The sequence below is a fragment of the Erythrolamprus reginae genome, chromosome Z (genome assembly GCF_031021105.1).
Source record: "Erythrolamprus reginae isolate rEryReg1 chromosome Z, rEryReg1.hap1, whole genome shotgun sequence".
In the NCBI taxonomy this organism is placed as follows: domain Eukaryota; kingdom Metazoa; phylum Chordata; class Lepidosauria; order Squamata; family Dipsadidae; genus Erythrolamprus; species Erythrolamprus reginae.
Window position 1 is genome coordinate 83,883,787 of NC_091963.1, and position 23,538 is coordinate 83,907,324.

General features: G+C 41.2%; 1 protein-coding gene across 2 annotated transcripts in view; it reads left to right on the top strand.

Annotated features, from left to right (window-relative positions):
* PDCD6IP (programmed cell death 6 interacting protein) overlaps positions 1 to 22,853 on the top strand; it is a 151,810-nt gene extending 128,957 nt beyond the window's left edge. For both annotated transcript variants that reach the window (XM_070727508.1, XM_070727507.1), the window contains exons 16-18: positions 18,500 to 18,626; positions 20,341 to 20,519; positions 21,762 to 22,853. In XM_070727508.1, coding sequence (XP_070583609.1) covers positions 18,500 to 18,626; positions 20,341 to 20,519; positions 21,762 to 21,930 — 475 coding nt within the window. In that variant the 3' untranslated portion in view covers positions 21,931 to 22,853. The remainder of the gene's footprint in view (positions 1 to 18,499; positions 18,627 to 20,340; positions 20,520 to 21,761) is intronic.
* The last annotated feature ends 685 nt before the right edge of the window (positions 22,854 to 23,538 follow it).

Genomic DNA, 23,538 nt, shown 5'->3' on the forward strand with positions numbered 1-23,538 from the left:
CATAAGGGATGGGCTCCATTTCTTTTATCATTCTTGTTGCCCTTTAAGGGCACATTTTCCAGTTCCATTATGTCCTTCTTGAGGTGTGGTGACCAGAACTGTACACAGTATTCCAAGTGTGGTCTCACCATCGATTTGTACAGAGGCAATATAACACCGACTTATTTCCGATTCCCTTCCTAATCATACCAAGCATGGAATTTGCTTTTTTTACTGCTCGGGGTTACACTTGCCTCCCTCTAATCCTCAGGTACAGTGCCTGATCTTAGAGAAAGATTATATATTTTAGCTAGAAGTTCAGCAATTTCACACTTGAATTCCTTGAGAACTCTAGAGGTGGATGCCATCTGGACCCGTCAATTTGTTGACATTTAGTTTAGAGAGGCATGCAAGAACATCTTCCTTGTTTATCTCTATCTGGTTTAATTCTTCTAATTCACTCCCTGGGAAAACTAATTCAGTGGCAGGCAAATGCTCTCTGACCATTGTCATAGAGTGGCCCAACTGTTTTTCTGGTTGGATTCCTGCTTCTGATGTACTTAAAAACGGTTTTGTTATTATTTTTAATATTATTTGCTATATGCTTCTCAAAATCTCTCTTGGCTTTCCTGACTATCGCCTTGCATTTGGTCTGTCAGAGTTTCTAATTAGTGTTGGGCGAACTGAACTTGCATAGTTCGGGGCCCTGCAGAACTTTGCGGTGTTCGGCATACCGAACCCAAACCCGGACTTTTAAAAAAGTCTGTGTTCAGGTTCGGCGTTCGAACGAACTCTGGAGTCCACGTTTCGGCCAGCCAGGAAGGACGTCTTCATGACGTCAAAGCTCCGCCCATGGAATTCCCTATTGGGATTCCCCACCTCCGTTTGAGCCTCCTGACCGGCCGGCAGCTCCGCGACTCTTCTGGAAGGTGACAGCTGGGCGGTGGGGCTTCTCGGTCGCCCCCCGAACCCAGAGGTTTGGCAAAAGGAAGCCCCCGAGAAGCCCCCCGGCTGTTTCAAAAGGCGACAGCCGGGCAGCGGCGGTTCTCAGCGGCCTTAGGAACCCGAACTTTTGCTGAACTTCGGGGTTCGGCGTTCAGGCGGTGGGTTCATAAGGCAAAAAAAGTTCGTAGGAAGAGACAAAAATTTTCCGAACCCCAGGTTCGTATCTCGAAAAGTTTTATGACAAGGGGTTCTTATCTTGAGGTACTACTGTACTTTGTTTGCACTAGTCTGATTTATTTGATTGAATAACACATAGCTGCCACATTTACTCTGTATTAAGTTTATTTTAGAAATATTATATTTTTCCTAAGCAATCTAACAATTGCTCATTGAATCAGCTTTCGCTATATGTATGTAATGTATGATATGTTCTCTCATAGTTACATATATAATTTTGGACATACCCTTGTGCAACTAATCTGATCTGCCGGGCTCTCTGATAGGAGCCTCCCGAAAATTCAAGGGTACAAATTTCAGACACACACATGTTTGAAAATTCAAAACAATGTTCTTTATCAGAAAATTCAAAATAAACAAAGCACTATTTTTGTATTGCAAAGAGCACTCTTCCCAAAACAACTGGGTAGGCTGTACAATTTCCCTTAAGCAGTCATTAAGTACTTAGCTAGCAGCTGTGAAGAAACTTCACACCCCTTCTTCTCCCAACAAAGTGAGACACACACACATGTTACTCTGCTTTGGTTTCAAAGGCGTGAAAAAGCAACCAAGTCCAGCACACAAGATTCCTGGCAACTGCGAACAGATATTCTTCCACAATGGCCAAACCCACATGCTGCTATTTATATCAGCAGCCTAATTACTGGAGCCCCACCCAAACACAGGTGGCCTCCCTTATTTCCTGTAATATTTTCTTACTTGATCTCTTCTACGCATAATTCTGCGCTTGCTTCGGTCCAAAATGTCATCATCTGAAGCAATAGAAGATAAGGAAGATTGACTGCCTGGGCTGTGTGCCAAGCCCTCCTCTGCCGAGTCACTCCCACCTTCTTCTTCTTCGAGGAAACTAAACTCTGAATTGATTCTGTAGGCAATAACACAGGCCTGTGACATGTTGAAGTTTCCCCTGCATCCACCTCCCCATTCCCTGGGGCAGGAGCTGGGCCAGAGCCAACCACAACATAATCTAGCTTTGTATTTTAAACTACCATCTGGCATGGTTTTCCTTCTGTAAACCCATTTAGATCCTATCGCTTTCTGATTTCTTAGTAATGACATAAACATTTTGCTTCTTTAATTCTTTCATTGCCTTTTTTCACTTACCTATTTCTTCTGGTGGTCTCTACAACATTTCATTGTAACTTTGTGGTTCACACATTGTATTGCAAACAAATACATTTTTTTTATAACCATATCTCTCTGATGGTTTACCAAAATTCGATCTTTCAGACCTTCTGGGTAGTTGAATATCATCACTATCTGCAACCTGTATCATCTGACTCAGAAACATTACTTTCCTCTGTTTCACACTTTCATGTAACATTGGAGAACTTCTCACCTCAGAATTATGCTGTTGTAACATGGTTTGATCAATTACTTAAAAACACTTCTGTATTTGCATGGATATGATCCAAGCACTATGTTTTTGAAAATTAGCACTTCTGGATATTATTATTTTTCCATTCAATACTGAAAATCTATATCCTTTTGAATGTTCATCATATCCCACAAATCTTAATCTTCTCTATTTAGGTTGCCCTTTTAGTCTTCTTTCTTCAGGTATTAAGACATTATCATATGTACCAAAAATCCTCAAATAATCTAAAATAGGATTCTTTTTAAATAACATAAAATATGGTGTTTGGTTTATATTTAACACCAAGTATGGTTCAAAATATATCTTGCTGTCATCATGGCTTTAGATCCAGAGGCCAAAAATTAGTTGAAAACAAGTCACAGATTTAAGACAATGAAATTGCTGTTCCCCACCATCGATCAGTGATATGGTGAACCTTTTTTTGGCTCAGGTGCCAAAAGGGGGTGCATGCGCACAATGGCAGTTGTATGCCCACACCAAAAATACAATACCCTCCACATGCACGCAACCTCCCTGTGCTGTCCCCCCATACACACAGGCCTCACTCGGGACTTCCGGGAAGCCCGTGGGTCCATTTTTTTGCTCCCCACGAGCTCTAGAGACTTTCCAGAAGCCTGTGGAGAGCAAAAACAGCCTGCCCCGCCCTCCGTAAGGCCAAAAATCAGCTGACCAGTGCACTGGAACTGACATAGATCAAAGCTTCGCATGCCTTCGGATATGGCTCCACATGACACGTGCCATAGGTTCGCCATCACAGGTATAGGTTGTGCACAAACATACAGTTAATTCCTATAAAATGCACACACAAATGGTTCTCTCTTTTTTTTCTTTGAATAGGACTGGGGTTGTGACCTGTGACTTGGCTGGCTCAATGAACCCCCTTGCTAGGTTTTTGTCTATGAATTTGCGCATTTCTTGCTTTTGTTTATTTATTTATTCGATTTTTATGCCACCCTTCTCCTTAGACTCAGGGCGGCTTACAACATGTTAGCAATAGCACTTTTTAACAGAGCTGACATATTGCCCCACCAATCCGGGTCCTCATTTTACCCACCTCGGAAGGATGGAAGGCTGAGTCAACTCTTGTTGTCTGTTTGACAGGAATGCTGTAATCCAGCTGTGGGGGGATCCTGAGATGCCATAGAATTTGAGTTTTATTAGTTTGTCATGGACCACTGAATCAAAGGCTTTGCAGAAGTTGATATAAATTCTTGATCAAGATGTTTTTGCAGTGGAGGCTTTTCAATTTTCTTCTGAATCCAAATTGTTTATTAGAGAGCAGATTATTGAATGTGAAGAGTAATTGATTGGTTTATAATGGATTCCATGACTTTGCATGGGACGCAGCATAGTGATATTGGTCTGTAGTTGTCGACAAGAGAGGGGTCTCCTTTTTTGCGGATGGGGATGATCATAGCTTTTGACCATAGCTTAGGAAGTGTGCTGGTTCTGAAGGCTTTTTCAAAAATTATGCTTAGTGGTTCAGTTATAGTAGAAGAGAGCTTTTTTTAGGAAGTATGCACATAGACCGTCTGTCTGACTGATAGAGAATGTCACGTAATGCTTTTTCAACTCGGTCTTCAGTAAAGTCTAGTAGGATTAGGTCGTTGAGGGAGTTTGAGGTGCGATTGATGAAATTGGGGGACGAGTCGTTACTGTTAACAAAGACAGGACCAAAGAGTGAATTGAGGAGATTAGCTTTGGATGAATAATCATGATATTCTTTTCTGTTGGGTCCTTTGAGAGGTGGGATAGGTCTAGAGTCTTTGAGCTTGTTGTTAACAAAGTTGTAGAAGGCCCGATTAGATTTGGTGTGTAGGAGGTTTTCCTCTTGTTTGCTGTGATAGTTGAGACATTCTGCTTTTATTTGGTTGCATATGCTTTTATAATGGCTTTTGAAGTTGGCTACTTGTCCTTTTTTGTTTTTCTGCCAGAGGGATTTTTTCCTTGTTTGTAATTTTTTTATTGATATGGGAAGGTTGTTTTTCTTGTTTGAGGTGGATGTTAGCGGTATGTGAAGTCTCATAATTATTTTCATTTCAAGCAGAAATGTGTTGTAGAGGTCATCAGTTAGAGAATATAGTTTGCCAGTTTAATGTTGAGAGATGGGGCTTCAATGAGTTCATAGTTTGCTTTTTTTAAATTGAATTTCGGTGTCGCATTATTTGGGTGGATCTTAGTGTGGTTTAGGTTTAGACTGAGGTTTATCATGCTGTGGTCACTGTTGGAAAATGGTTCTTTTATTTGTAAGCCATATATTGCACTTTTGCAGAAGGTGAGATCCAGACAATGATCTAGTCTAATATTGTTAGTTACTAATTGGTCAAGTCCCAGACTGGCGACGGTGTTATATATAGTAGAATGGGTAGGTTCCATGCTACATTCGTTTAAAGACCAGTTAATGTGTGGCAGGTTGATGTCTCCAAGGAAGATGATGGGGTGTGGGCAGTGGGTAGCCCATGTTAGTAGTGCGGATGATTTGTTTGCACGTGCAATGTCATAGTACGGAGCTCTGTAGCAGAGTAAGAAGCGAATTGTGGTATTTAGGATTGATCACAGGCAATAGTTTCAGGGAGCAATAGATCTTGTGCAACTTTGATGTTTTTTAAATTTAGAGATTTTTTGGTACCTTGTCTTACGAACCCCTTATCATACAAACTTTTCGAGATATGAACCCGAGGTTTAAGATTTCTTTGCCTCGTCTTAAAAATCCGGGTCCATGGGTTCTCTTACTGCGCGTGCGCTCTCTTACTGCCGCAGGGATTCCCCTGCCTTGTGACTGCCACCGCTGGGATTTCCCACCCTCGCCGGGATTCCCGCCCTTCTGATCCAGCCCCACACTCTCAAAGGGTGGGGGTGCCATGTCCCGGCAGATTCCATCCCTCTGGCCAGGAAAAGAGGATAGTGGTGGTGGTGGCGATTTCCCTTTGAGAAGCAGCAGTAGCGCCGGGAATGTCATGTCCACCAACACCCCGCCGCCCCCCCCCCCTGAACAAGGATTTGAATGCCGGGAGTAATGGGCAAAAGGGGTGAGTTTTGGATTTGCATGCATTATTCACTTTTCCATTGATTCCTATGGGAAACATTGTTTCATCTTACAAACTTTTCACGTTATGAACCTCGCCCCGGAACCAATTAAGTTTGTAAGACGAGATATTACTATATAGCTGCCCTGCCTCCTCTGCAGGATTCACGGTCAGAACGAGAGACAAGATAGTTCCTTGTTGTAATAATTGAGTCGGTAGGATACATTGAGCCATGTTTCACAGACAAAGATAATAACGAAGACGGAGGAGTCAAGAAGAAGGAGGAATTCAGACATCTTGTCGACTATACTTCTGGCATTTAATAATTTGCATTTGAGATTGGTTTTGTGTTGGGAGTAGGTTTTGGATTGGTTAGAGGTAGTAAGGGGCGCACCTTCCTAGTCCTTATTTGCCGTGTTTGGGATGTCATTTTGTTGTTGTTGTTGTTGTTGTTGTTGTTGCAGTGTTGATAAACTGTGACCTTTTCCATGAAATGAAATGAAATCCACATTTTCACCCTGCTCTATTTTTCTGTGTAAACCTTTGTTTCATTTCTTCCATTTTTTCTCTGCTTGTTCTGATTTTTCTTCTGTTATCTAAATCCTTTGTTTATTTTTTTTCCATCATCTGTTGGTAATCCCCTATTCTTCCATTCATATTGTGTATTGTTTTTTTCACCTCTCCCAACTTTGTCTTCATCTCTTTATGATTCTTTATTATCGCCTCCTGTAAATATCATAACCACAACTTTTGGGAATGAATTTGATTTTTCTGCTTGTAACACGCTCTCTATCAATCTTTGATTTGATGGACTTGATGCTGCTGATGTTGCAGATGATTGTACAGATGTGCTAACCTGCTTAGGTTTGGAGTATTTGATATTTCTGTTTGTACCTGCTTGTGTCTATTAACCAGATTAATTTAGACTTTAATTTAATAAAATACACCACAATAATTTCCTAATCTCCAACCAATTTCTGATTTCCCCTATTTTAAACCAAGGAAAGAACAAATTTTTCTCTTCCAATTTCTTACGAGTATTTATTTATTTATTTCCTAAATTTCTATGCCGCCCTTCTCTGCAGACTTGTTTAAAACAGCCAGATCCAGGGAAGACCTCTTGCAGAGGAGATGCACCACTGCCTCTTTTAATGGAGACAGGAAGTTCCCCTCCATCAGTGAAGCATTGCTAATCACCTGGATCCAGCTTCATGTCACCTCCCTACTGGACAAAATCAGCCTGGAGGGACATGAGTCCAATAAACAAGTAGAGGAGCTGACAGCTTCAATGACCTTGTTCGCTTCTTCAGGAGTCACCAGGTCAATCTCTTCCCTCTTAACCGGACTAAGATGGGTCCCTGTCACCTTGACTAACTTGTTGTCAGTCGAAACTGCATTCCAATCGGAATCCAGGTCCATCCAGATCTGAGTGACTTTAAAGCCCTCAGCACTGCCTGTAAGGGTTTGTCTACCCCTCACCCCCCATTGAGGAGGGAGCGTGTCATTCTGAACAGGGTAACTGGGTGGGATTCTGCTGATACAATCAAGGTGCAAAGATATGAAGATGTTGCCGCCTTGATCATCACTAAATAAGTCAATATTAAGAACTTAATAGTGTTCGGTCGGATCTAGTTTTACTGGCCCTCCACTACTCCTCTAGACGTCTCTTCTGGCACTTCGTCCCCCTGAGTTCCTTGGTAAACCAAGGAGATCTCTTCAGTCTGCTGCCAGAGAGAGGTCACAAAGGTGCAATCTGGTCAAGATTAGATTAGATTAGATTTATTGGATTTATATGCCGCCCCTCTCCGCAGACTCGGGGCGCAGACTTGGAGCCCCTGATGTGGACATATTCCAGGTCATTACCAGGGATTCTGCCGAATTGTCTATAAATGAATCCAGTATTTTCCCAAGTGCCCAATGGGTCCATTAGACTCCTGGGGCGTGTTCTGTCTGGGTCCCCCCAGACGCCAACACCAACTAAAAAGAGTAGCCAGACACACTGGTAAAAAGCAAAGGCAGTTTATATATTTGAAAGCAAACACAGGTAACAAAAACTGTTCTTACAGACAGGAACGTTATGAAGCTTCACAGAGATTTCACAACGGCCAGGCAATAAAACAGGATTCTTGCTGGAAAAAACAACACTGGAGGTAATAAAACCCACACCTCCCCCAAGTCTTCAGCCTTCAAACCCACAAGCCAGGATCAGAGACGCCAAGAATCGAAGCAAGGTCACAGGACTCCCAATTGATAACTCTCCACAATACAGTAAGGGCGGGCCTGCCTTTTCAACCCTGCTGAGGAGAACCACACCCAAACCCAGCTGTTACCAATTCAGGGATGGAAATACCTTGCTAATTGGCCCCTTCTTTGGGCTGCCCGTCTCTGCCTCATATCTATGATAGCCTGGGCGTCTTCATCTAATGAATCCAAGCTACTCGCTGGGGAGAGGCCCCCCCCCAGGGGTCTCAGGCTGCTCTCCCTCCTCCTCTTCCTCTTCTGCCTGGTCCTCCCCCTCCTGTTCATTGTCCTCCCCCTCTGAGCATGGATCCGGCAGAGTTCCAGCCGTTCCCTGAGGAGCCTCAGGCTGAATCACAACAGGGTGGAACCACTTAATCAGTTCTGCCTCCCTGCAGGGAAGGATTGGAACCCTTAAGTCAATGATATGACCATGACAAAGGCATGATATCTTCCGGTTTCAACGCCAAGTCACTGAGGAGCAGCCTCCCATTTCTCTCAGGGCTGCTTGTCTTTTCAATTTTTTTTTTCAGTAGCCTTAGGGCAATTGCTGACTTGCAGAGCCAGCAATTTGAAGGGGAACCCCTGGTGAATCTGAATGAGGTCAGCAGACCCCTCTAGGCAGCAAGGAAATCCCCAAGACTGATTGTGAAGAAACTGGTTATTAGCCGGTCTGAAGATGTGGTGATCTGAGGCAATTAAAGGAAGCAACTGAGGAAACGAAGATAAGATCTGCTCTACTTTAGAAGAAAGAAGAAGGAATATAATTAAATCAGAGTGCTTAAAAGCTGTGACTGTGTTTGTGATTCTTTACTGTTCCACGGTGATTGAGTATGAAGAAATTTGCTGGATAAGGAGAAAGTATTGGTGGCGAGAGTGGGCGTAATAGTGAGGGAGAATTAGCGGAAGAGTTAGAAGAGACGGTTGCTAGGAACAGAAGGCGGTTACTATATCAACATATCTACTGTACTCTTGTTAGAGTGAAACATTGTAACACATATAGTCTGATGGGAAAATTGAAGAAAATTCAGGAATGGAAACGATTAAACATCTGAGATCAATAGACAAGGGCAAGAGGGTTTTTTTTTTCTTCTTGTTTTTAAAACAGATGCTATGAGGAAATATTATGGACAATTACAACAAACAAACAAGATTGATTGAGAAAACCAGAACATCGGATAACTTTATTTTTATTTCACAATCTAAACTTAAAAAGAGAAGAAGAGACTATAGAACGCACTTAAAATTTGGATCTTTAACTAACTTTTCAGAGTTTAATAATAATAATAATAATAATTATTATTATTATTATTATTATTATTATTTATTAGATTTGTATGCCACCCCTCTCCGAAGATTCGGAGCGGCTCACAACAATAATAATAACAGTGCTACGATGTAAACAAATCTAATATTAAAAACATCTAAAAAGCCCATCATTTAAAAACCATGCAACACACGTATACCATACATAAAAATATAAAAGCCTGGGGATGGTGTCTCAATTCCCCCATGCCTGGCGATACAGGTGGGTCTTAAGTAATTTGCGAAAGACAAGGAGGGTGGGGGCAGTTCCAATCTCTGGGAGGAGTTGATTCCAGAAGGCTGGTGCCGCCACAGAGAATCCTCTCCCCTGGGGCCTGCCAAACGACATTGTTTAGTCAACGGGACCTGGAGAAGACCAGCTCTGTGGGACCTTATCGGCTGCTGGGATTCGTGCGGCAGAAGGCAGTTCCGGAGGTATTCTGGTCCAATGCCATATAGGGCTTTTAAGATCATTACCAACACTTTGAATTGCAACTGGAAACTGATCGGCAGCCAGTGCAAGCCACGATAGCTCTTGCAGCCGCATTCTGCATGATCTGAAGTTTCCGAACACTTTTCCAAGGTAGCCCCATGTAGAGAGCGTTGCAGTAGTCGAACCTCGAGGTGATGAGGGCATGAGCGACTGTGAGCAATGACTCCCTATCCAAAGAGGCCGCAACAGGTGCACCAGGCGAACCTGGGCAAACGCCCTCCTTGCCACAGCCGAAAGATGATGTTCCAATGTTAGCTGTGGATTGAGGAAGATGCCCAAGTTGCGGACCCGCTCTGAGGGGGTCAATAATTCCTCCCCCCCAGGGTAATGGATGGACAGATGGAATTATCCTTTGGAGGCAAAACCCACAGCCACACCATCTTGTCAGCATTGAGTTTGAGCTTGTTGACACCCATCCAGACCCCAACAGCCTCCAGGCACCGGCACATCACTTCCACTGCTTCGCTGACTGGACATGAGGTGGAGATGTATAACGGTATCATCAGCATACTGATGATACCTCACCCCATGCCTTTGGATGATCTCACTCAGCGGTTTCATGTAGATATTAAATAACAGGGGGGAGAGGACCGACCCCTGAGGCACCCCACAAGAGAGAAATCTAGAGGTTGACATCTGACCCCCCACTAACACCGACTACAACCGACCAGAGAAGGAGGAGGAGCACCACTGAAGAACAGTGCCTCCCACTCCCAACCCTTCCAGCTGGCGCAGAAGGAGACCATGGTCGATGGTATCGAAAGCCATTGAGAGGTCAAGAAGCACCAAGACAGAGGACAAGCCCCTGTCCTGGGTCCACCAGAGATCATCCATCAGCGTGACCAAAGCGGTTTCCGTGCTGTAGCCGGGCCTGAATCCTGACTGTTGAGGGCCTAGATAATTGGCTTCTTCCAAGGACCGCTGGAGTTGGAGTGCCACCACCTTCTCAAAAACCTTCCCCATAAAGGGGAGGTTGGAACCTGGACGGTAGTTGTTAAGCACGGCTGGGTCCAGGGAAGGCTTCTTGAGGGGGCACACAAGTGCCTCCTTATAAGGAGCCGTGAAGGACCCCTTCCCCAAAGAAGCGGTGACAATCTCCTGGACCCAGCTCTGTGTCACCTCTCAGCTGGCCAAAACCAACCAAGAAGGGCACAGATCCAGTAAACAGGTGGCGGAATTCATAGCTCCAATGGCCTTGTCCTCTTCATCAGGTGTCACCAAGTCAAAGTCCTTCCAGGCAGATGGACAAGGATGGGGCCCGAGTTACCTCAACTGACTTGTTGTCAGCTGACACTGCTATCCAATTGAAGTCGAGGTCTGCCTGGATCTGAGCGACTTTATCAGCGAAAAAGGAGTTAAACTCCTCGGCACTGCTCTGCAAGGGTTTTCAACTGCCCCCTGATTCAGAAGGGAGCGGGTCACCCTAAACAGAGCGGCCGGGCGTGATTCCGCTGATGCAATCAAGACAGCATGATACACGCATCTTGCCGCCTTGAGCACCACTTTGTAAATCTTAATGTGAACTCTTACAAGTGTTCAGTCAGATTCGGATTTACTCTTCCTCCATCACTTCTCTAGATGTCTCTTCTGGCATTTCAACTCCCAGAGCTCCTTGGTAAACCAAGAAACTCTCTGGGGTCTACTGCCACAGATAGGTCGCAACGGCGCAATTCGGTCAAGAGCCTCCGCTGCAGCCCTATTCCAGGCCACAGCAAGAGACTCTGCCGAGCTGTGGACGAGTGAATCTGGTAAAACCTCAAGCGCCCTCTGAAAGCCCTCTGGATCCATCAGGCATCTGCGGGGGAGGATAGGAGCCAGGAAATCAAGTCACAGTAGAAAATGGTCTGATCATGACAAAGGCAATGCTTCTAAGCCCCTTAGTCTCAGACCATTTCTCAATTGCTCCAAGAGGAATACCATGTCGGGTGCGTGTCCCCACTCGTGAGTCAGACCCTGAACTACTTGAGTCAGGTCCATGGCTGTCATGGTGGCCATGAACTCCTGTGGTAATCCGGAGGAACCGCCGAGTGATGGCAGATTGAAGTCCCCCAAGACAATGAGTCCAGGGAAGTCCACCGCCAAACCGGCCATCCCCTCGAGCAACACAGGCAGGGCTGTTGACACGTAGCTGGGAGGCAGGTACGTGAGCAACAAGCCCATCTGAACCCCTAAATTCAACTTCACAAGGAGGGACTCACAACCCGCAATCTCGGGAGCAATGAGTCTATGAGGCAGAGGTTCTCCTTCGCTACAATAGCCACTCCTCCCCCCCTTTCCTGGGGTTGAGGATGATGCCATACCTGAAACCCAGCTGGGGAAATTTCCGAGAGAGGAACTCCTCCCTCTGGGCCCAGCTAGGTTTCAGTGATATATGCCAGGTCGGCCTCCTCATCGAGGATCAAATCCCGGATGAGGAGAGCTTTATTTACCACCGACCTGGCATTGAGTAGCAGCAGCTTGAGCCCAGGGCCAGGATTACACTCATCACCAGTGCCCCAAGTTGAGCTCACGGGACCGGAACAAGGGATTGCTTTTAACCAGTGATCTGTTCTTCCTCCAGAACAGCTAGCCCCATGACTCCCACCATATTTACCTCTCCCCAGCAAGACCGAATATTCTGGCCCTCTGCCACCCCAGAGATAGATGCCCCCTTCCCTCCTGCCTCTCCATCACCAAGTGGGCTAAATTCTACATTCATACTATTCCCATTATTCATATACATATCATCCCATCCATCCCACTCATTGATTTCATACAAATCAACCCTCCCACCCCAAGAATTTTGAAATTTTCAAGGATATTTATTACTGCAGTTTTCAAGAATTACAAAAAAGAAAAGAGCCTCGTAAACTTTAGTTGGGACTTTATGAGAATATTTTGTTTTAAAAAAATATGTTTTTGCTGAATTTGAAACTTAAGGGAAACTAGGGATAGATCTATTTCGGCCTTATTTTGGCCTCATCAGCTAGCTATACCTTCACTGGAGTTGTGTGTGTGTGTGTGTGTGTGTGTGTGTGTGTGTGTGTGTGTAAAGAAGCCGAGCCCGGAAAAATTTCCCAGGAAATTTGAGAGTGGCAGGAAGGCATGGCCAGTTTCCTGCCATACCCCTTTTAATCCCGGCCATCTCAGGCTTTTCTGGGCTCCCAGAGGAGCCTTTTGGTGGCGCTTGAGGCTTGGGCAGTCAAGAGCGAACAAAGCATTTTTCTTTCTCTGGCCGCTGCCTCAGAGTCCCTCTTTTTTTTTAAGCCTTAAAGTTTTGGATTTTCTTGATTTCCCTCACCTCAACTTCTTCCATCAGCAGCGACTGTCCTCCTCTTCTCCCTCCACCTCCTCCCACCCAAATTCCGAGCTTTTATTTCTTTCCTAATGGGTTTGCACACATTATTTGCTTTTACATTGATTCCTATGGGAAAAAATGTTTTTACTTAAGAACCTGGTTTTTTTAAGAACCTGGTCATGGAATGAATTAAGTTCTTAAGTAGAGGTACCACTGTATGTGTATGTGTGTTTATATTCTCATATAGTCCCAACTAGGGAAAAAGGAGAAGATTTTTTTGACGGTCGTAGTACACCAGACGACGAGGAAAGACAAAGAAAAGAGCAGCTCAATGAGTTAACCGGACAGGTGGAGGCCATTAGAAGAGAGCAGAGAAAAACATGAGCTCAGCATGAGAAGAAAGCTAAAAAGTTACCTTGTTGGCTCCCCTTGTCTTTTTGTATTTTTTCTTGGAGATGTTTTTGGATTCTTGTGTATCCATTATTCTGTGGGGGAAGTTTAAGGGGGGGGGGAAGGTTAAAGAAGTTAAAGAAGAAATTATCTAAAGGAGAAGGGAGGGAGGGTGGGAGGGGAATATTTATCTTTTATTACAATTAAAAGTGGTTGAAAGTGGAGCTCAGTAGTGCGGGAACGCAATCAAGAGAATGTGCCTCATAATTGGACAAGGGTTTTTCTTGTCCTTCCCCCCTTTGGTGGGGGGCAGCATGGGGGAGACACGTTGGGGGGGGTAATAGGGGTAAGGAAGGGGGGGAATTAAACTAAGGGCAAAACAAGAGGGGGAAAGGTTTTTTTTGGTATATTATGATTAAATGTAAGATAATGGTTTTAAATGTGAATGGTTTGGGATCAGATTTAAAACGTTTTAGGATATTAAGGATGGCTAAGCAACATAAGATGGATATTATGATTTTGACAGAAACACATAAACGACAGGGAGGAAGGGATAAATTGATTAATGATAGAAATTGGAAATGGCTATATGAATCTAGAGGACGCAAAATAGTAAAGGTACGGTGATTCTTATTCATCAGAGGGTTCCTTTCAAAGAGGTTGGAGTTCAGAAAGACAGAGAAGGAAGGTGGATATTTATTAAATGGAAAATTAATCAAAAAGTTGCCATTAGCAGCAATTTATGCCCCGAATGCGAAAACAAAACAATTTATAATAAATACTAAGAGGAAGTTAGACAACTTTATGGAGGGCACAACTCTTTTGGCAGGAGATTTTAATATGCAATTAACAAATGGGACTGGAAACAGTAGGACGCTACATTTAAACAGACTTAATATGGTGGATCTTCATGCAGATATTTCAAACAAGTACATATTATTCAGCAATATATCATACATTTAGCTGCATAGATTATATATTAATGAATAAGGGGGGCAATATACAAGTTTAAAAAGTAGATATTACAAGTATTTGGGTATCAGATCATGTCCCACTATTGGCAGAATTGGAAATAGGTCAGGAACGCAATCAAAGAATTTGGAGATATAATGCAGTCGTAACTTCTAGTGAACAAGATAAAGATAAATTGCAAACAGAGTTATGTGAATATTTTAGAATTAATGATGTGGGTGGTATTAAACAATCAATTGTGTGGGATGCATGTAAGGCTTTTATGAGGGGACAATGTATATGTATGGAAGCAGATATTAGGAAGAGGTGGGGTAGAGAAAGGAAAATGAAGATAAGGGAAATAAATTTGATACAAGAGCAGTTAAGATTAACTTAAAGTAGAGATTGGAATAGTTTATTGAAATTGAAAAAGAAATAATTGATGGTGTATGACGAGATCCAATGGAACAAGATGAGAATGACGATGTGACAAAAAATACTGAGTTGGGGGGCAAAATCAATGCAGCAGATGGCCAGATATTTGAAGAAGAAAGAAAAATCATGTATTTTAGCATTGAGAGACTCTAGTGGCGTGGTTAGATATGGTAAAGAGCAACTAGAGAAGATAATGGGGAATGAGCTGGGGTGGCGCAGCAGGTAGAGTGCTGTACTGCAGGCCACTGAAGCTGACTGTAGATCTGAAGGTCAGCGGTTCAAATCTCATCACAGGCTCAAGGTTGACTCAGCCTTCCATCCTTCCGAGGTGGGTAAAATGAGGATCCGGATTGTGGGGGTAATAGCCTAGCTCTGTTAAAAGTGCTATTGCTAACATGTTGTAAGCCGCCCTGAGTCTAAGGAGAAGGGCAGCATAAAAATCGAATAAATAAAATAAATAAAATAAAATAAATATTATGAAGATTTGTATAAAGAGGAGCAGGTGAAGATAGGAGTCCTCAATGTTGGGGAAATAGTAAGTGAAGAAGATAAACAAATATTGACTGCAAAAATTACACAAGATGAAATTGCTAGAGTAATTAAAGGGTTAAAACAAGCCATACCAGGGGCCCAGATGGGTTTACAGGGGAATTTTATAAAACTTATATGAATGTATTGCTGCCGCATTTGGGGAAACTGTTTAATAATATATTGTTAAATCGTGATATCCCGCAGACATGGAAGTTTTCAGAGATCGTTACTATCCCAAAAATGGGTCGAGATTTAAGAGAGGCTGGGTCTTACCGTCCTATCAGTTTGGCAAATCAAGATTATAAAATATTTATGAAAATATTGGCAAATAGACTAGAAAACATTTAACCAAAAATAATTGAAGAGGATCAATATGGATTTCTGAAGGGAAGGAAAATAAGCGAACCAATTAGAAATGTAATAAATGTGACTCACCATGCTACCGTCACTAAAAGGAAATTGGGAGTTTTGAAATTAGATGTGTATAAAGCTTTCGATAAAGTTAACCATAGCTATTTATATAAATTATGTAAGGAACTAAATATGGGGGATACATTTTGTGAAACTATAAAAGAGATTTATAAAGGGAATGAAGCGTATATAAGAGTGAGTGGACAAAGAACGCAGAGAATTAATATTAAACGGCACAAAGCAGGGATGTCCTTTATCTCCAAAATTATTTGTAATAGCAATAGAGATCTTAGCTAATAAGATAAGACAAGATAACACCTGGGCAGGATATAGAATAGGGGAATTAGAAATGAAAATAAACTTATTTGCAGATGATGCAATTATATTGACCCAGACCCCAATGGAGATGATTAAAGGTATAAGAAATATTTTACAAGAGTTTAAACAGGAATCGGAACTGTCAGTTAATATGGAAAAATCAGAGATTATGTGTTTAAATACAGTCCGAGAGAGCAGATAGAAAGTAGGAAAAATCTGTGTTGAAATTAGGACTAAAAAACCCCAAATATTTGGGAATTTGATTATTGAGAAACCCAGCGAAAATTGAGGAGGCGAATTATAAATTAATATGGAGGAAAATGTTGAAACAGATGAGGAGCTGGAAAGAGAAAAAGTTAAGGAGAATCTCTAAAATAAGAGCTTTAAAAATGATAATAATTCCCAAAATGATGTACCTATTTCAGGTGCTGTCAGGGGGGCTATCAACATTTAAGTTTAAAGACTGGGGGGGGAAACTTAATTACTGGATTGAAGAAGATAAGAAACCAAAAATAAGGAAAAAGTGGTTAATTGCGAATGAAAAAGGGGGGAATGGGAAGCTTTTCAAATGGAAAGGTTAATGGAGTTGCAACTATGTGAAAACAAATGGGTGAAATTGGAAAAACAGATAAACGGGATGAAGAATAAAGAATACCCCCCTGCACACCCTTTTCCATTGGTGCACGCTCCCCATCCCCCCTGCCAGCCCGCGGGGGGGCGGGGAGGTGCGGCAGTAGGAGGAGAGGGAGCCACGGCCGCCCCTGCCTCCCCACGGTGCCTCTGGCCAAACGCGCCCCTGGCTTCTCGATCCACCCGATCCACCCCCTCTCCTCTTCCGCCGCCTCCTGCCTTGGGGCGCGACTTCTCCCGCGGCGGTGGCAGCTGCAGGACGAAAGCGCTGCCAGCCAGAGGGCTGTGAGAGAGGGCTTTGTCCGCGGACTTCGGGAATGCCCGCCCCACCCCTCTCGCAGCCCCTTCGCTGGGAGCGCTTTCGTCCTGGACTTCCAGCAAGGGGGCTGCAGTAGAGGCAGGGCAGGCGTTCCTGAAGCGCTCAGAGAAAGCGGTCTCGCAGCCCCCTCGCTGACAGAGAGAGGGAGAGAGAAAGTAAGTGAGAAAGAGAGAGAAAGAGAAAGGGGACGGAGAAAGTTAGCAAGAGAGAGAAGGGAAAGAAAGCAAGAGAGATAGAAAAAAAGAGTGAGAGAGAAAGAAAACAAGAGAAAGAGAAAGAAAACAAGAGAGAGAGAGCAAGAGGAGGAGAGAGATAGAAAGAGAGGGAGAGAGAAAGTGAGAAAAAGAGAGAGAGCAAGAGAGGGAGAGAGAAAGAGAGAGAAATGACTCTTGATTTAAAACATATGGTAAAAGCACCCAAATAATAACAGAGAAAAAAAACCTCAGCCGTTTGTGTGTGTGTTTGTGTGTGGGGGGAAAATAACAGAATTTTGCCCAGAATGGAAAAACAATTTTGCCTAGAATCGAAAACCTTTTTCTCTCTCCAAATGAAAAACGAATAGTAGAACAGAATTTGCGGTTGTAGTCTGATTCTGAAAATAGTATTAAAAATGGTTTTGAACAATTTCATGTTTTGAAGAACTTCATGTCTAAGAACTTTTTTGGTGCTCAGGGAAAGTACCAGAATTTTGTTCAGAATTGAAAACCTTTTTCTCTCTCAAAACAAAATTTGGGGTGGCAGTTTGATTATTAAAATGGTATTGATAGCTGATTTCAACAATTTTTTGTTTTCACGAATTTCAGGGCTAAGAAAGTTTTTGGTGCCAAGGGAGAAAACCTTTTCAGTCGAAAAATCAAAATTGAGGCTAGAATCTGATTAGAGATGGTATTCAGCTCACCTCTAATTGGAAATGGTTCAAGAGTTCACACACACACACAAGGGGGGAGGAGACAGGGATGGAAAAAGAGAAGATAATAATAGCAATAGATTTTGGTTTTGTTTTATTATTAATTTCTTTTAATTAAAAAAGGGATTTATTTATTTATTTATACATACATACATACATACTTCTATGCCGCCCAGTCCCAAAGGGACTGTCGCTCAGACACTATACTTTTCCGCCCACACCGGAAAAAAATTAGAGGGAACATTGGGGGTGGGCATTTTTCACCATGACCTATTTTATGTTGTGTGTATATTAAACTTGTTAAATATATATACATATATAAATATATTATATTGTATTATTTTAATTTGAGGTATGTGAATTGGAATCTCTGTAAGGTGTGAAAAATAATAAAAAATTTATACCCCCCCCAAAAAAACCCCACAAATATTTTAAGTTTGGAGTATTGCTTTAATATTATTTTATAGAATTACTAAGATTCCTTTAAAAAATTCTATTTTTGTATCTCTTAACTACCTTTTCATCCAAGAAAAACACTTTTCTGTGAGACCCTAATTATTCTAGGCTATGGCTAGATGAAGGTGAATTTAATTAGACTTGATTTGGAGCTATATTAATTTGTAGTTTTCCCTCTCAGACACTGAAACCTACATCTCAGGTGTTCTATAGTAGGTTTATGTTCCAATGCTCCATATTCATCTTCCAATTTTACTATGCTTTTCTTTTAAGAGATTTGCAACAAACTATTGCCAGAGAACCCAGTGCTCCTTCTTTTCCTTCTGTGCCTGCATATCAAACTGTTCCTTCAGCGGGTAACAAGCCCTCTACTCCAATTCCAGCTCCCCGAACCAATGTGGTAAGTAAATCAACAGTGAAGTTATTGTTTTGTTTCTGTTTCAGTAAATTCAGTGAATTGGAAGAGCAGTCTTGTATACTGAATACAATATATTGAAAAATCGCAGTGCAAACTGCAGATGAAAAAGAACTTACAGTGGTACCTCGAGATACGAGTTTAATTCGTTCCGGACCTGGGCTCTTAAGTCGAGCAGCTCTTATCTCGAACGACTTTTCCCCATAGGAATTAATGTAAATAATTTTAATTGGTTCCAGCCCTCAAAAAACTCACAAAGTTAGTCTAAATTATGCAGAAAGACATGTTTTTAATGAAGAAATGTGCATGTACATATAAATGAATAATGAAGTTTCTTTCACTTAACTTGTAAACTTTCTTAAACTTTTAAATTTACATATGTTCAACTTCTCTGCCACCCAATCCTGTAGGACAGAGGTCCCCAACCCTTTTTGCACCAGGGACCGGCTTTAAGCGATTAAGAGAGGAATGGGTGAATGAATGGACGGAGGGTGGGAAGGAAGGAAGGAAAGAGGGAAGGGACAGGAACAGAGGAAGGAAGCAAGGAAACTTATGAAAGGGGAGAGTAAGAGAGGAATGAGTGAAGGAAGGGAGGGAGGGAGGGAAGAAGGTGGGAAGGAGAAAGAAAAGAAGAAATAGAGGAAGGGAAGGTAAAAGAGAGAAAGAAAAAGAGCAAGAAAGAAAGCAAGAAAGAAAGAAAGGGGGAAGGGACAGGAACAGAGGAAGGAAGGAAGGAAACTTATGAAAGGGGAGAGTAAGAGAGGAATGAGTGAAGGGAGGGAGGGAGGGAGGGAGGGAAGAAGGTGGGAAGGAGAAAGAAAAGAAGAAATAGAGGAAGGGAAGGTAAAAGAGAGAAAGAAAAAGAGCAAGAAAGAAAGCTGCAAGCACCCCCCCGAGCCCCCCAGGCCGGCTGCAACCTTTTAAAACACGCGCGCCGCTTCGCAGCTGTCTCCTGAAGCCGAACGCGGAAGTTAGCGTTTGGCTTCAGGAGACAGCTCCTTGGCGCTTGTATCTCGAATTTGGACTTGTAAGTAGAACAAAAATATCTCTCCCCTCCCAGCTCTTATCTCGAGTTGCTCTTAAGTAGAGCAGCTCTTATGTCGGGGTTCCACTGTATTCATAACTCCAGGTAGATGAGAGAGAGAAAAGAATAGAAAGAAAGATAATGCTATGTTTCTCTCTAATCAAAATAGTATTTGAAAACTATTATAGTCTTCTTGATAATTGATAATTTTAAGATTTGAATTTTGGTTTTTCTAACAAAATTCTAGGCTACATAGAATTATTCTGTAGTTAGGTGGTGTTTGCAGAGGTGGGCCAAGCAAAAAGGATGAGTGATAGGACACAGGAGCAGTGAAGTGCATAACTAATATTGCTATTATATCAACAACTTGATAGCAATTGTGAATATTACATATCATTTTGTAGATTAAAACTACTGTATTTGCAATTTACAATATAATCTATTTGGTGATGCTATAAATTGCTCTCAGTTAAACTTGATTTAAATAAGTAATTTGAACAAAGGCTTATTTTGGATATTTAAACGGAATCTAAATACATTTTCCTCATTGTGTGGCAATTACATAATGCTGTTTGTATTTTAGTCATCCTTTCATGACTATGATTGCCATAAATATAAAATATAAAGAATATAATTGTACTTCTAGTTTAGTTTATATATACTTTTGTTGTTTAGTCTAGTAAACCACAGGCACCGGCACATCCTCCTCCCCCAGCAATTTCTACAGCACCTATAATCAGTGCTTCTGGTTCAGCAACCACTGGAATATCACCTGTTCCTATGGGTTCTGCAGCTAATGTAACACCTTCACAGGCCCAGGGTCCACCTTATCCAATCTATCCAGGATATCCTGGGTAAGTTTGCAAAGATATGAACTAATTAATGTCATATTGTAATGGAATGTGTGAATGACCTTGTGGAACAAAAAGAAGAGAAGCTGCTTAGGAAACAATCAAACAAGAGGTACAGGAGACCCCAATAAATTGACAGTCAATGGAAGAAACTTTTCCCCTAATTGATCAGGTGGTTAAAAATGATAGTGGGAAATTTCAGACTTGAAAAATCTGTTAATGTAGCCTTACAGTAAGGCCAAATTAGCTTACCTTGTCCTACTTCCTATCCTGTCTACTTGGAAGTTCTAACATGCACAGTTAAGACACTTCTGAACTTAGTCCTGCTAATATTAAACATAATACAGTAGATCTATGTATTAAAATAGATTTATTTCCAATAATATTTTGTAAGAAAGAGCCAGTTTGGTTTAGTGTTATGGCACCAAGACACTGTGAGTTTTATCAAAAGGACTCTCCCAGCATCAGGCTTGAGAAACAAATTAGTTGATTAATTCCTATGGCAATCAGTGGATCAATGCTTAGCTTATCCCAAAAATAAAAGTGGGACCTTATGGGAAAATATAAGAAGAGGAAAAAACTGTTTTGAGGAAAAGAAATGAGACCTATAGCACAATATACTGAAAGATAAAGAATACAGTACAAGTAGTCCTCAACTTAAAACAAGTTTGTTTAATGACCATTCAAAGTTACAACAGCACTGAAAAAAAGTGATTTGTGACTGATTTTCACACAACTGTTTCAGCATCCCTATGGTAACATGATCAAGATTTGGGTGCTTGGCAGCTGACTCATATTATAATTGCAATGTGTCAGGGTTATGTGATCCTCTTTTTGTGACCTTCTAAAAACAAAGTCACTTAACAACTAACTTAACAATTGCAATGATTCAACTGTGACAAGAAAGGTTGTAAAATTGGGCAAAGCACACTTAACAACTGCCTGGCTTAGCAACAGAAATTTTGGGCTCAATTGTGGTCATATGTTGAGGACTATCAGTATTCATTTTCATATTTCTTGCCAGGTATTTTTTCTTAGATTCTATGAATTCTAAAGTTCTAAAGCAATACAGGTGATCTTCAACTTATGTCTGGTTTCTTAGCAAACCTTTTAAGTAATGACTGTATGCTCCGAAACTACTTACATGTGGTTTCAAAATTACAACCATGCTATTAAGGAGATAAGTCCAAAGTATGGAAATTTCTTCATTCTGATAAAATACGCTTTTTTGTTTTGATTTCACAGATATTGCCAGATGCCTTTGCCATTGACCTATAATCCATATATATATGGCCAATACAATCTTCCATATACACCATCACCTGGGTATCAAAATTCTGGACAAGCTTCTTATCCAGGACCACAGCAACCTGGATATCCTTATCCACAACAGCCATATTATCCGCAGCAATAATGTATCAAAAAAGAAACATTGTTTGTTATAATTAAGAGTGATTTGCAATAAGCATACTAAACTTCTAATTCAGCTAATGTACCTCATTGTATTGGAATGGTTGATAACTTCCTTTCCTATTAATAGTCCAAAATATATATTTTTTCAGTTGAAATTTGGTTATATCAGACTTGTTGAGAAAGTTGCAAGCTGCTATAATGTTAAATTTATAGAATTAGATTTTAATGAAATTCAATTATGTACTAATTTACCTACACCAAATATTTCCTTCCTATAAATAAATACTAAATATTTGATCTAAAACAAAATGACATAAGCATTGGTCTAATATAAACTATAATAGTAAATAGAATTTTATTATTGTTTGTATTTTGGGCTTGCTTTTAGTTACCAATATGTTTTCTTTAAAGCATTGCCCATGGTAAGTGGAAAATAAACTGCATAAGATAGTTTGAAAATTATACTTACATATTTTATATTTCGCTAATGTAAGTTTTTGAAGCTAGAGCACCTTCTTTGCTTTTGAAGCTGAGATTTTGGCAAACCAATCATGGTTTCTTATATACAAACAATATACAAACAATCTCAATAATATACCATCTGTAATATACAATCTAAAAAATCAATATGTTATTCGAGAATAAGATAAAATAAATCAGCATATTTTTATTGAATCATTCCAAATCTAGCTTGTAAGGTATTCATTGGGGATGTACACTTGACATTTTGATATATTAATTCTGGCTTATAATTGTGTTGTTTTTTTAAATGCTAAAAGTTCAGTTGTCCCTTGCAACTTGCCTTCATTACGTGCCTCTGTATATACAAAGATTATCCTCTGCAACCTTCTTTTCTTGGGATGTCTAAAGAAAGCTTGAGCTACAAACATGAATAAATAAAAATAATTACATTTATTTAAACAATTTACTCCGTTTTCAGGGTTTTGAAAAGAACAAGAACCTCAGGCTGTAATGAAAATAAGATTCTACTACAGTTGTTTGCCTTAACATACTGCATTTAAATGTTTTCAGTTTTAAGAATTTGGCCATTGCTGGCAACCGCGGCTGCGGTGCCAGCTCTTCTTGCAGCTTTGGGGGAAGATTTTTTCCCTCTCCATCTTTGTTTTAGAAGGCAGCAGAGGTAACAGGGAGGCTGGAATAAGCGGGCTGAGCTCTCCAACCTCTGATTAGACTACAAGACCAGGAATATATAGTATAGGACTCGCCCAGCATCGGTAACAGGCCAGCAAAATGTATTTTTATTATCTGCGGAGACATTTGAGGGCTGGCTGTTCATGCCGTATTATGGATTTAGTATTTAGTATTATGGATTTAGTAAAGCTAAATAATTTGCCATATTACAGACGATCCTTCAGAGGATAGGTCATGGTTAATTTCACTCCCAGAAATCTTTGCATTATTTAGGCCACGGCTAATTTCACTCCTGGAAATCTTTACCCTTCTTTCAATTTTTAACTTTAAACTCTAACCAAACAACCCTCCTCAGGGCTTTAAATTTGTATCACTAAGGAATTCCCTCATTTGCTGGAGAAAAATACAACTGAAAGGCAAAACAACAGGAATGGCGCAACTAATAAAATACTGGGGA